The sequence below is a fragment of the Lissotriton vulgaris genome, chromosome 12 (genome assembly GCF_964263255.1).
Source record: "Lissotriton vulgaris chromosome 12, aLisVul1.2, whole genome shotgun sequence".
Taxonomy (NCBI): Eukaryota; Metazoa; Chordata; class Amphibia; order Caudata; family Salamandridae; genus Lissotriton; species Lissotriton vulgaris.
In genome coordinates this window covers 623,955,963-623,969,598 of record NC_141700.1, presented here as the reverse complement: position 1 = coordinate 623,969,598, position 13,636 = coordinate 623,955,963, and the positions used below count along the sequence as shown (strand labels likewise).

At 44.5% G+C, this 13,636-nt stretch overlaps 1 protein-coding gene across 1 annotated transcript in view; it reads left to right on the top strand.

Annotated features, from left to right (window-relative positions):
- The window catches only part of VPS4A (vacuolar protein sorting 4 homolog A), a 194,372-nt gene that overhangs the window by 52,003 nt on the left and 128,733 nt on the right, over positions 1-13,636 (top strand). The window contains exons 2-4 of the mRNA XM_086945767.1: positions 11,864-11,975; positions 13,196-13,340; positions 13,489-13,550. Of these exons, the coding sequence (XP_086801893.1) occupies positions 11,864-11,975; positions 13,196-13,340; positions 13,489-13,550 (319 nt within the window). The remainder of the gene's footprint in view (positions 1-11,863; positions 11,976-13,195; positions 13,341-13,488; positions 13,551-13,636) is intronic.

Sequence of the window (13,636 nt, the reverse complement as noted above, 5' to 3'; positions counted from 1 at the left end):
GAGAAGGCACGGTAGTAGCACATCCCACTGGCGACGGAGGGGTTCTTCCAACCCCCCGATCATCCCTTTGAGCGTGCGGTTGAACCGCTCAACGAGTCCATTTCCTTGAGGGTGATAGGGGGTCGTGAATCGGTAGGTGACCCCACACTGTTGCCAGAGGGACTTCATGTATTTTGAAATAAAGTTCGTGCCTCGGTCACTGACGACTTCTCGGGGGAAACCCACACGGGAGAAGATCCCCATCAGGGCCCGGCCGACTACCGGGGCTGTCACAGTTCGCAGGGGAACAGCCTCAGGGTAGCGGGTGGCGTGGTCCACCAGTACCAGGATGAACCGATGTCCTTGTGCTGTACGGGGGTCGAGGGGCCCCACAATGTCTATCCCCACCCTCTCGAACGGGGTGGTGACCACTGGAAATGGTTGCAGGGGGGCTTTCAGTTTGCGGCCGCTCTTCCCACTAGCTTGGCACGTGGGGCAAGATCGGCAATGCTGGAGTACGTCATTCCTCATTTTCGGCCAGAAGAAGTGGGTCACCAGGCGGCTGTAGGTTTTATCTTGGCCCAGGTGGCCAGCCAGGGGGACATCGTGGGCCAGGTTCAGCAAGAAGTCTCTAAAACAGAGGGGCACCACTAGCACTCGACTGGCCCCTAACTCCGCGATTTTTTGTTCACTGTATAGCAAATCATTGTCCCAATAGACCCAATGTGTTCCGGAAGTATCCCCTGCGCTCTGAGCGAGGGCTTGTTGGCGGAGTCCCTCGAGAGAGGGACAGGTCTTCTGTTCTTGGCGAAACTGCTCTTGGGTGGGTCCCCCCTCTTGATGCCACTGATCCAGTCCGGAAAGGTCCGGAGGTTGAGCGAGTCCCTCGGGAGCTGGTTCTGGGGGGACGGCACGGTCGGTGTCTTCTACTGGAGCGACCGGGGGAGGAGGTGCCGGCCATTCAGGTTCTTCGGGTTGGGGATTGGCACGGGCGGCCATGGACCGGGTGGTGACGCACGCCCAGTCCGGGATGCCCAACATCCCCAGGTGTTCTCTTCGTTCTACGGCGGCCCACGGAGAGCTTTCAAGGTCATTCCCCAGGAGACAGTCTACGGGGGCGTCATCTCGGACCGTCACCTTCAACATGCCGGAGACTCCTCCCCACTCGAAGGGGACGCAGGCCATCCGACACAGACTCTCCGAATTATCGGCTGAACGGACAGGGCAGAGGATGTTTGGTAGGATCTGTTCTGGGGTCACCAGGTGACAGCGGACGGCTGTTACACTGGCCCCGGTGTCACGTAGGGCTTCGGCCCGGCGTCCATTGATGCTCACCCATTGGCTGTACTTCCGGGTGTTAGCGGGTAGGGGGACCCGCGGGACCATGTCTCTCCCCCCTAAGCATGCTAAAGCCATGGCGGCTGGCTCCCATTCTTGGTGTTCTTGCTCATATTCTTCCTGCTCCTCGGAGATCTGCTCTTCCCCCAAGGCAGCGGCAGCCACCTGGCGAGGTCTCGGGCTCTGGTTCTGTGGACAATTTGGGTCGTTGGCGTAGTGGCCGACTCGCTGGCATCGGTGGCACGTGACATTGGCTCTATATCCCGGTCGTGCCGGGGCGCTGCCCCGGTTGGCCGGGGGGGTGGTGCTGGTAGTGGGGGTGGCCGGAGCGTTGTCTCTTCCTCGCCCTTGGCCCCCTCCTCCTCCTCGGGGACGGTGCTGACCGTGGTGGTTTCGGTTCTGTTCATAGGACCCATTTCGGCCTACTCTGGTGATTTCCCACCGGTCAGCCTCGGCTGCGAGCTGCCGTGGATCAGTCAATTTGCTGTCGAGGAGGTGCTGCCGGAGCTCGATGAAGCAATTGTTTGATAGATGCTCCCACACCATGAGATTGAAGAGCTGTTCGTAAGTGGTGACATTGCTCCCCTTGATCCAACCCTCAAAGGCTCGGCTGAAATAGTTCACGTAGTCCACCCAAGTTGTACCCGGGATGCGGGTGCAGTCTCGGAACCTCTGACGGTACATCTCGGGTGTGAGTCCATAGCGGGTGAGGAGGGCAGCTTTCATGTGGTCATAGGAGGTCATCTGATGGTCCGGGAGCTGTAGCAGGGCATCGCGGCCCTCATTGAGGAATCTCCCCCATAGACCGGCTCCCCAGTCGCTTCGATCGATCCGGTGGGCGGTCATAGCGATTTCGTAGGCCTTGAACCATTGCTGGATGTCGTCCTCTCGGAAGTATTCTCGAACGACATCCTTGGGGATGTGTACCTTTTTATCTGTTGCTCCTGGGGTGTGGGGTTGCTCGGGCACCCCTAATTCTTTGTTCTGCTTGCGTAAGTCTATCTCAGCTAATTTGCGCTCGTGTTCATATGCCAGTCTTTTTTCCTCGAGCTCTCTTTGTCTCTGCTTTTCCTCTCTTTCTTCTCGGAGCCGCAGATGTTCTAAGCTCAGTTTCTGTTCGGCCAACTTGAGTTCACCATCCATTTTGAGCCGGGCCATTTCTAGTTCATGTAGTCGTGTTCTTTCTCGTTCCTGGATCTCGTCTTGCGAGAGACCCGTTCTTCGCTCCTCGGGAGCCGTGGTGTCTTTTTCTGCTGCTGCGACATTTTGGTCCGGGGGTCTGACGGCCCCGGTTTCTGCCCAGGACTCCAGGGCATGCTTGAAATCGTCTTTGGTGCTTAGACCGGTGGTAGCGATACCTAGTTCGATGCAGAATTGTTTTAATTCCCGATGGCTGTATTCTTCCAATTTCTCCATCTGAAATTTCTCGGTGGATCCGCTTTCTTTGGTTGTCATCGTGATTTCGTCGTGGGGTGAGCTACTCTCTGTACGATTATGCGGTGATTCGGATCGCGCCGCTGGCCACCAATGTTAGACGGACCGGGAGGGTCGGCCGAGGATAAGGGGAGAGGTCTCCGGGGAGAGCCGTCTCCAGCGATCGTACAGACAAGTAACTTCCCCCCCCCCCCACAGACGTACACCACACCAGGGTAAGGTTCAACGATACTTTATAAGCAATTCTTCAAGTACGGTAAAATGATACAAGGAGGTCTGGACTCAGGGGTCCCCTCGATTCTGGTCTCTGGATTGGGAAAAGGGTAGCGGGACAGTCTTGTTACCAATAGATGAAATAGCTCTCAATCCTCGAGCTCGGCGTTCTAGATGGACGGGCCGCGGCGGAGCCAGCAGGTCCCGAGATGGATGAAGGAAGCGACGGTCCGCGGCGGAGCCAGCAGGTCCCGATGAAGATGGTGGTTACAAACGGTCCGCGGCCACGCCAGCAGGTCCCGACGACGATGAAGATTACGAAGGTTGCGGCAGCGCCAGCAGGCAGGACGATAGTTCCCAAGGCAGGGCTACGGCAGCGCCAGTAGTCCGTCAAGGATGAGTTCTTCTCTGCGTCTCTCGACTCCAGGATACAACTGCCTTCCTGCTCTGGAGCTGCCTCAGTTATAGGGCTGGTGCCCTTTGATGTCCGGACCCTCGCACTTGGAGGTCGGGAGGTCCGGGATGAGGGAGTCCAGACACCCAGCAGGGGGGTGGAGCCAGCGCCCGGGGAGGCTGGGGGCGAGCGGTACCTGGCGGGGGAGAGCCATCGACACCTCGTTCTCCCATTGACCTGCCAAGTAGTCCGCTCACCTCCTGGGTGGATGGTGGTGCCGGGATGTCTGAGGCCTGGCCAGGCCCAGGGTTAGGGTCGATCAGAGGCCACGCGGCCTCGTGGTGCAGTGTCCAAGATGGCGCCTGGGTCGGGCGCGCGGGCCGGTGGTGGATCGGGCCCAAGGGGTCGAGATGTTCAGAGGCAGGGGTCCCGGAGGGGACGGGAAACGTGAAGTGGTGGTGTGTAACACTTGAGGGACCGGGCTCGGGCCTGGTCGGGCAGAGGGGGAGCGGGCCCTTCATGTGGCCTGTCCAACAATTCATATAGCACTTGTTACCCCTGATGGGTGTTGAAGCGCTTTTCTGGCGAGTAGCACACCACTCCGCGCTTCTATGTGTATAAGAACACTGCTGAAGTGAAAAGCTTGATCGCCGAGATCCAGTGCAGAAAGATGTCATACTAGGAAGAGAACGCTGTGCTCATGGTTTTCCAGCAAAGATTCCAAGAGGACAGTTGAGGGGTTTTTCATAACCTTTCTTTAGTATGATCTAATTTTCAACATGTCACTTAGTTGAGGAGCCTTTTGACATGAAGCTGCATTTGAGTGTTGTATTCATATTTATTAAAGCCTGCAATCTCCCAGGTCTACTCTCCTATTAACACTGTGTTTCTCCTAACATCTGCCTTCCCTACCACTTTCTCCCCATATAACTAGTTGGACTTAGAAACACAACTGTGCAGAGCCAGTTAAGAGATGGCTTGTGCATGGATAACAGTAGAGGTGATTTCCAGAATTTTTTATTCTTGAAGAGGGGAACATAAGCTTGTAAGGGCTTCTCCCTTCACATCTCCTTGGAGTAATCCATCTGTAGAGCTGCCTTCCACCTGCTCATATCACTTGAAATGAATTTGTTTTATGGCAAATTGATTTTGTGGAGATCGTCTGTAGCTTCTTATAATCTTCTTAACCATCATTGCAGAGTTGAGTCGTTCAAGTCATGGTTAATTTTAGTACTTCCTGCTGTTAATTTTTTAATTGTTGAGTAAAGAAAATGGGAAGGCAACCCATTCTGAATATCACTTATTCTTTCAAGGTAAGTGAGCTACCTTCACTCTTTTCCCTTTGTTGAACATCCTTTCCATTGTTCTACTTGGCATCCATGTGCCCTTCTGTTTTCTAATGTTTTGATTGGTTTCCATGTGTCAATCAATCAATATTAGCTTTATTCGACCATGATATTTGCAGTCATAAAAGCACATTTCACATTCAATAAATATTGGTATAAAAAGTTAATAGTGAGAATGAACATGTTAAAAAAGAATGTAAAATGCCAGACATACATAACATTAAAAATGTACAACATTTAAAATCTAAGAACATTTAAAATCGCACTTCACCACCTAAGAAGAAGCCTCCAAGGGCTCGAATGACATACTTAACCTCTGCCGCAGGACCTTTTTCAAGAATTTGGATACCCCCCAGGCCACGTGCTCATTCTCTAAAAGTTGTAGGCGGACAAGCACTGGGCACCATTGCCTGAGGCCCTGCTGTCTTAAAAGAGGTAGTAGCCAAATTTTCTTTAGTTCTGAGAAAAACTTACAAAAGAGGACTAGATGAATGGTGGACTGCTCAGAGTGGGAATCACACAGACACGGGGGTAACAATCTTGTCCAGTCATTCATTTTAGGAGTAGTCACCAATCTGTGTACTGTGCCCTGTCTAAATCTTACCAAGAGCATTCCGTCATAGCCACTTGGGACAGAATATAAGTACGGTTCCATACCCAAGGAAGTAAGCCTTAGCTGATGTTGGATAACTATGGGTTTTGAGGCTTCATCTGCTACTCTTAGGGAACCCAACATTTCAAGGTCCTCTTTCTTCAGGGTTGTTCTCGAAATTCGAGCCATGGAACTGGGGTTTGAATAAAAATCTGGATAACCAAGATCATTCATATACCTATAGACAAACCTAAGCCAGGGAATCTTCAACGCCCCATCCAACTTAGTACAGTCACTCAGGATATCTCTATTTAAATGTGTCTGGTCACTAACCCATATCCTGTGCCAAAGGAGTATTGGCTTCAGTTTGATAAGGTCCGCTAGATACGAGAGACCCAGCTCCTCGTGACATACAAATGATGACGTGCCGGGAGGGACCGGAAAGGATGTACCGGAGGAAGACATTTTCCACAGATTGTAAAGGGAGAGAATTGGCGATGCCCCACACCCCTGCCCCTTATATCGCTGCTGAGATACACTGAGCCTTGTATATTTGCCGAAGTTTGCCAGGTGGCTTCCTGCCCAGTTTCTTAGCAAAGATGGCAAGGGCACTGGTTGATCTACTAAAGCCCAGTTTTTTCTGCTCAATTGAACGGGACCATGTGTCATTCTGATTAAAAAGGACACTGAGGTACGAGAAAGTACTCATAGATGCTAACTTCCTACCATCCAGGGAGATGTCCCTACCCATATGTACTGGGAGGTTTTCTTCCTTTCTATTTTGAACAAGTATTCAAGTTCAATAAGGGGCTTGACCACAAAACAGCATAGTAATAACTGCTGGTAAAACAACAAAAAGAACATTAGGTGTCCATCACCACTTCTTATATTTCATCTTTTGTTGTATTTCCTCTTCACCATGTCTTCACCTTTATTTTAATTCTTCCTTAAACCCCTTCCCAATACCAGACGGCATAAAGGAGGGAAATAATACTTTCCTATTTTCTATCTCTCTCCTTGGAAACACAGATAGTGACCTTAACAATGGAAGAAGCCTCCAGTTCTGTCTGGATTGCTCCTAGTTCTAGCAATGACTGTCTGCTCCTGATGGTATGGAGTCTGCAGGAACTGTTTCATTGGCTGATCCTTGTATTTTGTAGATGTTAGCTTCATAATGACTGTCTTCTCTTGGTCGGGTATTCAATTTAACCAGGCCATTTTGATGTATATCTTTGTTTGTAATCTTGTTTCCTTCAGCTGCCTCCTTCTTGATACAAGTAAGGGTTTTCTAGAATTTATTGAAAAGAGGACTGGATGTAAGAACGTTTTGTTTTACCAGTTCACATGATATCATGGTCCCTACCCTTCTCAAACACCAAGATCTTAGTCTTCTCTGTGTTAAAAATTAGCGTGTTATGTGTTCTCTGTAAGTTTCTAACATGTTAACTTTGCCTTGTAACCTGACTGGTGTATAATCCAGAATGGCAAAATGCTGTATAAGAGACATCCTATATGCTATATAGTGGAGTGGTGTGGCTCACTGGTTAGAGGCGGCAGACCCGGAAGCAGAGGACGGCCCGGGACCAGGGTTCAATTCCCGACGCGGCAGGGTCGTGAACCAGGTTCAGCGGCCTGGATAATTCTCGCCTCGATGCCTACTCTAACCAGGGATCACACTCTGCAACTCTGGGCATTAGCTTGCCTCATCTCCACAACGGCCCCCCACCAACGCCGGGGATGACTGGTTTCACCTTGGAGATACCCAGGAGGGAGCATCTGACAGGGAAAACCAGGACGGGTTCCCCAGCGGTCTATAGCGCCAGGACGCCTCCGGGTAGCAGTGCACTTTACAAGACACACAAATTTACATTACATTATGCTGATTCTCCAAGTTAGGGACAAATGAGTGTGCATGTTAGTATAAAGGCTAAATCAGCATGGGATAGGCTGAACAAGGTCTGTGCTGAGACATCCAGGTTGTAGTCTTAAATCCAGTTCCTCGAGGTGACGGAGTTGCAATATTGCAAGAAACCACAAGCATCTTGCTTACTTTGAGCTTTTACAACACATTGAAATGATCAAACATGTTAAAGATTTTGTAGAAGTCTACAAAACGATAATACAGATGTCTTCACTGACATTTATGCTAAATGCTGGAAGGCGAATCAGGGGTGTTATGTCCGTGGCAGGAACCTCTGTTTGTGGGTGATAATGTTCCTCTCTTCATCCCTTCCCTTTGCTTGACATAATAGCAAAGATATTGGTCAAGCTATCTAACAGAAAGATTAACTTGTCGGACATCACAATTTTCTATTTTTTTTTTTACTTTGGGTTTCAAAATTGTTCCTCACCAAGAATCTCGGCCTTTTACCAGCTTCTATAATCTGCTGACCATAAAGCACTAGAAGTACAAGCTAGATATCATAGTGTACCATGTTCTCTTCATTATAGTGTCTCTTGTGCTCTTGGTCCTTTAGGTTGCCTACATCCAGACAGCTTACCTACCACTGCCCCATATATCGAATAGACGGAGACCGAGAGAGAACGACTTGAGGTTTGGGGTATTGGCAGGCAGAAATTAGGCTTAGCCAAGGCATAGCCATTTATCTGATGTTGACTTCAATTATTCAGTATTTCTTATGTCATGCAAAAACATTTCTCCTTCCCTGAGGTCAGGAAATCCCAACAGTTTGGAGGAGTGAGGTATAGGGACCTGTTAAGCTTTTTGCACCAGCATAATGTTCCTTCTGTTTGTAATGTTTAAGTAACATTTTCATGTAACATTGTGCAAATATCTTAGTCCTACATTAGGCAAGCTTTAATTCTAGACAGTATTTTAAAAATGTTTGTGGTTTTTGAACACCCCTGGACGCATAGTCACTCCGCTTCAAAGTCTAGTATTGCTTCCCTGACAAGGTTATAGGATTAAAAAAAGTTATGTTTTTGAAAATAAAATTCCTGTGCATGTTTGTGACGTATTACAGTTAAAAATGAGAAAGCAGAGCAGGTCAGTCAGTTCTGATATTTCCCACCTGTAATCATATCACAGTTTTACAGGAGGTTATTGGCATCATTTCAGTTACCTTATTCATTTATATATCAAAAACAGAGTTATTTTGTTCAACACTTTAGTAAATCCAGGTTATTGAAGCAATATATGAAAGGCAAATAATTCTGTTAACACATTTTTTAATAATTCTTTATTTAATATGCTTGGCAGCAGAGTTAAAAAATGTAATTGCAGGTAGTTAAAACTACATGTCCCACAGAACATTGGGATATGATGTCATAATGTCTCTGCTTTCCACCAATCAGGAAAGACTATCCTGTCTTAAGTTTAATTCACTGGTCCATCTAGCTCTTTTTGTGCTATCCTGATGCCACTGTATAATGAGGAGCTCAATGAAGGTAATCCACTTGAATAGAACTGAATTCACCTACGGAAGAGCACGCTTGTACAATGAAGAAATGGCGGTCCAGATGCGTCAGCCGAAGCTTGCTGAAGGACAAAAGCTAGAGGTACTCATAGGCATGAACTTCAGGTTCTAGGTCACCCATTGACCATGTTTGAACCAGAATTCAAGCTGATGATACTCCTAAAGAGTTTGTATTTTGTAGTGAGTCACAGGAGTGGCATGGACCATTAATAAAATTGGAAGTTTTTTAGTCAACACCTGGTGTTGTGTAAAATAGTAGTTCGGTGTTCTAGTGCCACACCATATGTGGGATATCCATTATTCAATACATGTTTGTAATTTTCAAGCAACAGATTTGAAATAGGTTAAAAAAACCTTCACATGCCAAATTAGAATCCAAAGTTAAATATGAAACTCCATATATTTCATAAGCCAACCAACATGTAGCAGAAGTGAAAGTGGAAATCGGGAGATTAGCCTTTGAGATATACATTTTATTTAAATATTGTTTTCAGTTAGTGCTTTAAAATATGTCTTTGGAAGAAAAGGTCCTAGTAAGAAGTTTACTGGAAGAACATCTGTCATAACTTTGTTAGATTTCACAATACCCAATTCGGAATTGAAGCAATGTTTAATAACGAATGACAAAGGAAGCTGATTTTGCTCTGCTATTGCTATTTCTTTTCTTATGCGTGCTTTGGTCACCTGCAAATTGTGGTAGCTAAAAGTAAGCTTGTTCTTGAAAATGTATCACAAACTCCAATTAATATAACAGCCTGGGACATGAAGAGCGTGTATGTTAAATAGAATCCTTGGCACTCAGAGTTGCCGCTAATGATTTGTAAAGTCTTTCGGAGCACGAAAGATCCAAGAGGATCTGAACGGAAGGATCAAGAATGGATGTTTTTTCTTTTTGAAATGAAATGGTGGTAATTCTGCAGACATTGAAAAAATGTAATGCAAAGGGCATTAGCACAATGTAATCGCTTGAACCATTGGATGGCCCAATTTACTAGGCCTTTAATGTTCTCTTGCTTACTAACACATTGGAATGTAATTCCCTGGGAGGTTGGCAGGTGGCAGGCAGGTTTTTCACTTGTAAATTGAAGTAGATTACATCAATCACTTTTTTTTCCTCTTGATGTCTGAGGTTTGCAAATAGTTTTGTAATGTCCACAATATATGGGATTTTTTTAAAGTCTGTTCAGTAGTGATATACCTGCTTCTATGGTCGCATTGCCATGGAAGACTGAAAGACTGAAAAACCGACTGATTCGGCTCCCCCTTGCCCAACGCGATCAAAATATCCTTTTGACGCTCCGACTGGCTCCCGATTCTGGGAGTTCGCCAGTATTCCTTACCACCCCATTGATCCTAGCCAACCCTAGGCAATAGAGGCTTGAATTAATTAGGCATTAATTAATGTCCTGATGATGATCCCCATGATTAAGTAGTGGGATCGAAACGCCGTCGACCTTATATGTTCCTTATACATAAAGTATACCATGTGACATGTATATTTAAAGGTGCATTCTTGATTATCTGCTCTAATTGCTATTACAGAACCTTGAACGTTTTGCCTAAAAGCCCTGTTTTTGTTCACTGTTTTCCTTATGTACTAATCTGGATGTGCTTAAGTAGGATACAGGCTTGTGCCCCACCGAGTTGAATTGTCGAAGGAAATCCTTTGTCTATTTTTCCTGAAGTAAAACATTGAGACCTCTGTCCGGCTGGACAAGTCTAACCAATATAAAATCCATTGTGTCTATATTTATTGCTCTCGTATTTCCTTTTTGCATAGGACCAATGTTGTTTTCAATAAGTATACCTGCTTCTATGGATCATTTTTTTAATCCTTTGAAAGAAATCTGTTCTCATGTCAAGATTTACTGTTTCAGATTGGGATTGATAGATAATCTAGTGTTTTCTGTACTATGTTTTACTTTCATAAAACAGATATAATTTGTTATGCCACTAAAGCTCAACGGAATAGTTTTGGATTCCTCTCACATCTTGTGGGGCCTGTAATTAAACAGCTATTTGCTATTATAGAACAGAACCCCAGTAAGTCTCATCTTTCGTAGACCATTTTAAGTGTACTGTTCTTTTGGTTCAGAAGATGGAATAAACCATTCAGTTCTTATCCATGTGCATTACCATCTTCTGTCATATAGCCCAGAATTAAGTGTCCTGGTTGGAGTTTCGGGTGGGTCTTGATCTTTTTTTGAAATAGTTGTTCCTGTGGCTTCCTTTTAAATGCAACAATAAATAAAAGTCCTGTAGGTTTGGTAAAAACAGAGATACTTGTGAAAATATCTCTGTTTTTACCAAGCTGTAACCTTCATAAAGTCGATTTCATCCACTCCTGGGCCATCTACTGAAACATTTAATACGAAAAAACAGTCACTAGATCTCAGTGGTAGTATTCTACTGTCTATGCTTCGAACATATAGCACCTCATCTTTTAATGTTTAATTTATTTTTACTAATAAAGTTGAAACTTTGAGGTTTTTAATGTGTAATTATAAATACTATTCCTTGCTTACATTTAGAAACGCCTAAAAAATAGTTTCCATTTCTTTCTTTTATAACACACTAAAATTGGGTTCATTTCCTGAAAATGTCATTGATAATGGTAAGTGTTGCTTTTTTAGAAGTTTTACATAATTGAGACATGCACTTTGAATTATTTGCGTATTTAATGGTTCTAACCTATTTTCATATAATAATGAATGTACCTTTTTTAAACGTATAAATACTGTTGAAAATTGAAACTACTACTACTACTCTATTTAAAGGTACTCCATAAATCCATGTCAGAATAAGAAAATACTAAGCTGACCTTACCGAGATTCAACCTCTGGCTGGCAGTTAATGCCAAATGTCAACTGCGAGTGTCTTGACTTAGCCATCATGCCGGCTATAAAATGTATTAAATCTGGCCAATGTTGTTTTATAAGTAACATTGCCTGCAGTTAAACAAGTTTTAATCTTTCATATTTAACTTCTGTTTTGGAAGTCAAAAAGTGTTTTGCCGAGTTGTTTGTAGGATCACAAGTGTACGAGTTCAATTGATGTGTTGTAAGTTTATGATTTGACAGGTGTAGAGTGTGATTTCTTTAACAGCCTCCCTCTCTGTATTTGTGTCCAGAAAGCAATTGATCTGGTAACGAAGGCCACAGAGGAGGACAAGGCCAAGAACTATGAGGAGGCACTCAGGCTGTATCAGCATGCTGTGGAGTATTTTCTCCATGCCATAAAATGTGAGTGCTGCAGGATTTATTTTCTGCCAGATATTTATGTTCAACTGTTGACTTGAGAACATAAATGTATGATCTGTTGTAGCACTAAACGCTGAAGGTGCAAGAACCCCATTCAGCACCAAAGCAGTTTTTCTTCCTGAAATGTGCAGTTATCACTGATTGAGTCTTTGTGACAGGAAAACCAGCTTAATGTCAATGATGATTTTTTTTAGTTAAAAGTGTACCACTATTTCCTGAATGTTTTATTACACTATGAATCGGTGCATTTTGCACCAATGGGGTTTGGTCCTTTGAATGAAATAGTAAGAAATGTGATTCTGACTGGCTTATACATCTTTCTCAAATCCACACTTCAAATTTCTCCAGAAAATAAGGTAGCTAGATCAGTTCACTTACCTGCTGTTGGCTGTTAGGTGACCTGTGGCAGTATCCTTGTTATAATGTGCAATATATCCAAGTGGACATCTCTATAGCCCAGGTTTCTCTGCACCTATTTCCTACCAAGGGTTGTTGCAAATTGGACTTAGCAGGTCAAAGCTATGCTGCTGTTCTAAGGGAGCCAGATGGTTGTGTTAGCATGAGGAATGTCTGAGATATTCATGATTAATTAGAACATAGAATATGGAGGGCATTTGTGTTACGTGATGGTTGCATAGAACGTGGACTGATGTTATTTGATGCTCTCATCATTATGTATACACTGCAGAGACTGGGTTTTATTTAATTTATTAGAAGGAATGTGAAAACAGATATCCAAAAACACATTTCGCAAAACGTAGACTCTGAATCAGGCGAGGAAAATCTGAATCTTTAAAAAAAATGTTCCCACAAATATCTACACCTTACACCTTAATTCACTATAAAACACTTAGCCCAGATATCCTAGGACTGAGGTGAGAACTAAAATATTACAGACCTGAATATGTGCAAAGAGATCTTGCCTGGATTTAGGAATTAAGTAAAGGTCGATATTATTTGTAAGGAGATATTCATGTAGGGTTGAGTTTTTAGAAGTCAACATTTGTGCAGTCTGTTTTCACAAATCATTACCTTACCTTATTTGGTTTCCTGATTATTAGGTAAATAATATAATTGAATTGTTTATTTTTGTGTGGACACTAGAACAGGACTCTGTATATGACAGGGATGGAATTATTGGTGCTAAAGATAGATGGTAGCTATCCTTCAATATTGATTCAGTGTTTCTGGGACTCTTACAGATGAAGCGCACAGTGACAAGGCGAAAGAAAGCATTCGCGGAAAGTGTGTGCAGTATCTGGACCGTGCTGAGAAGCTGAAAGATTATTTAAAAAATAAAGATAAACAGAGCAAAAAGCCAGTTAAAGAATCTCAGAATGATAAAGGGTAAGTGAGGGTGGTTTGAACACTGTTTTCCTTGATTTTACAATTTTGTGGACTAATGATCATTTTGCATTTGGTACCCTAGTCTAATATTACATCTATTCTACACTGTGTAATTTGTTTATCAGATTCCTGTGTTTTTGTTTCACAGGAGTGACAGCGATAGTGAAGGAGAAAATCCAGAGAGGAAGAAGTTGCAGGATCAGCTGATGGGTAAGTGTTTATATACCTAAGCACTATATGTTTGCGTTGTAGTGATCATCGCCTATGAAACTGACTTGTTAAAACGATGTAGTCTT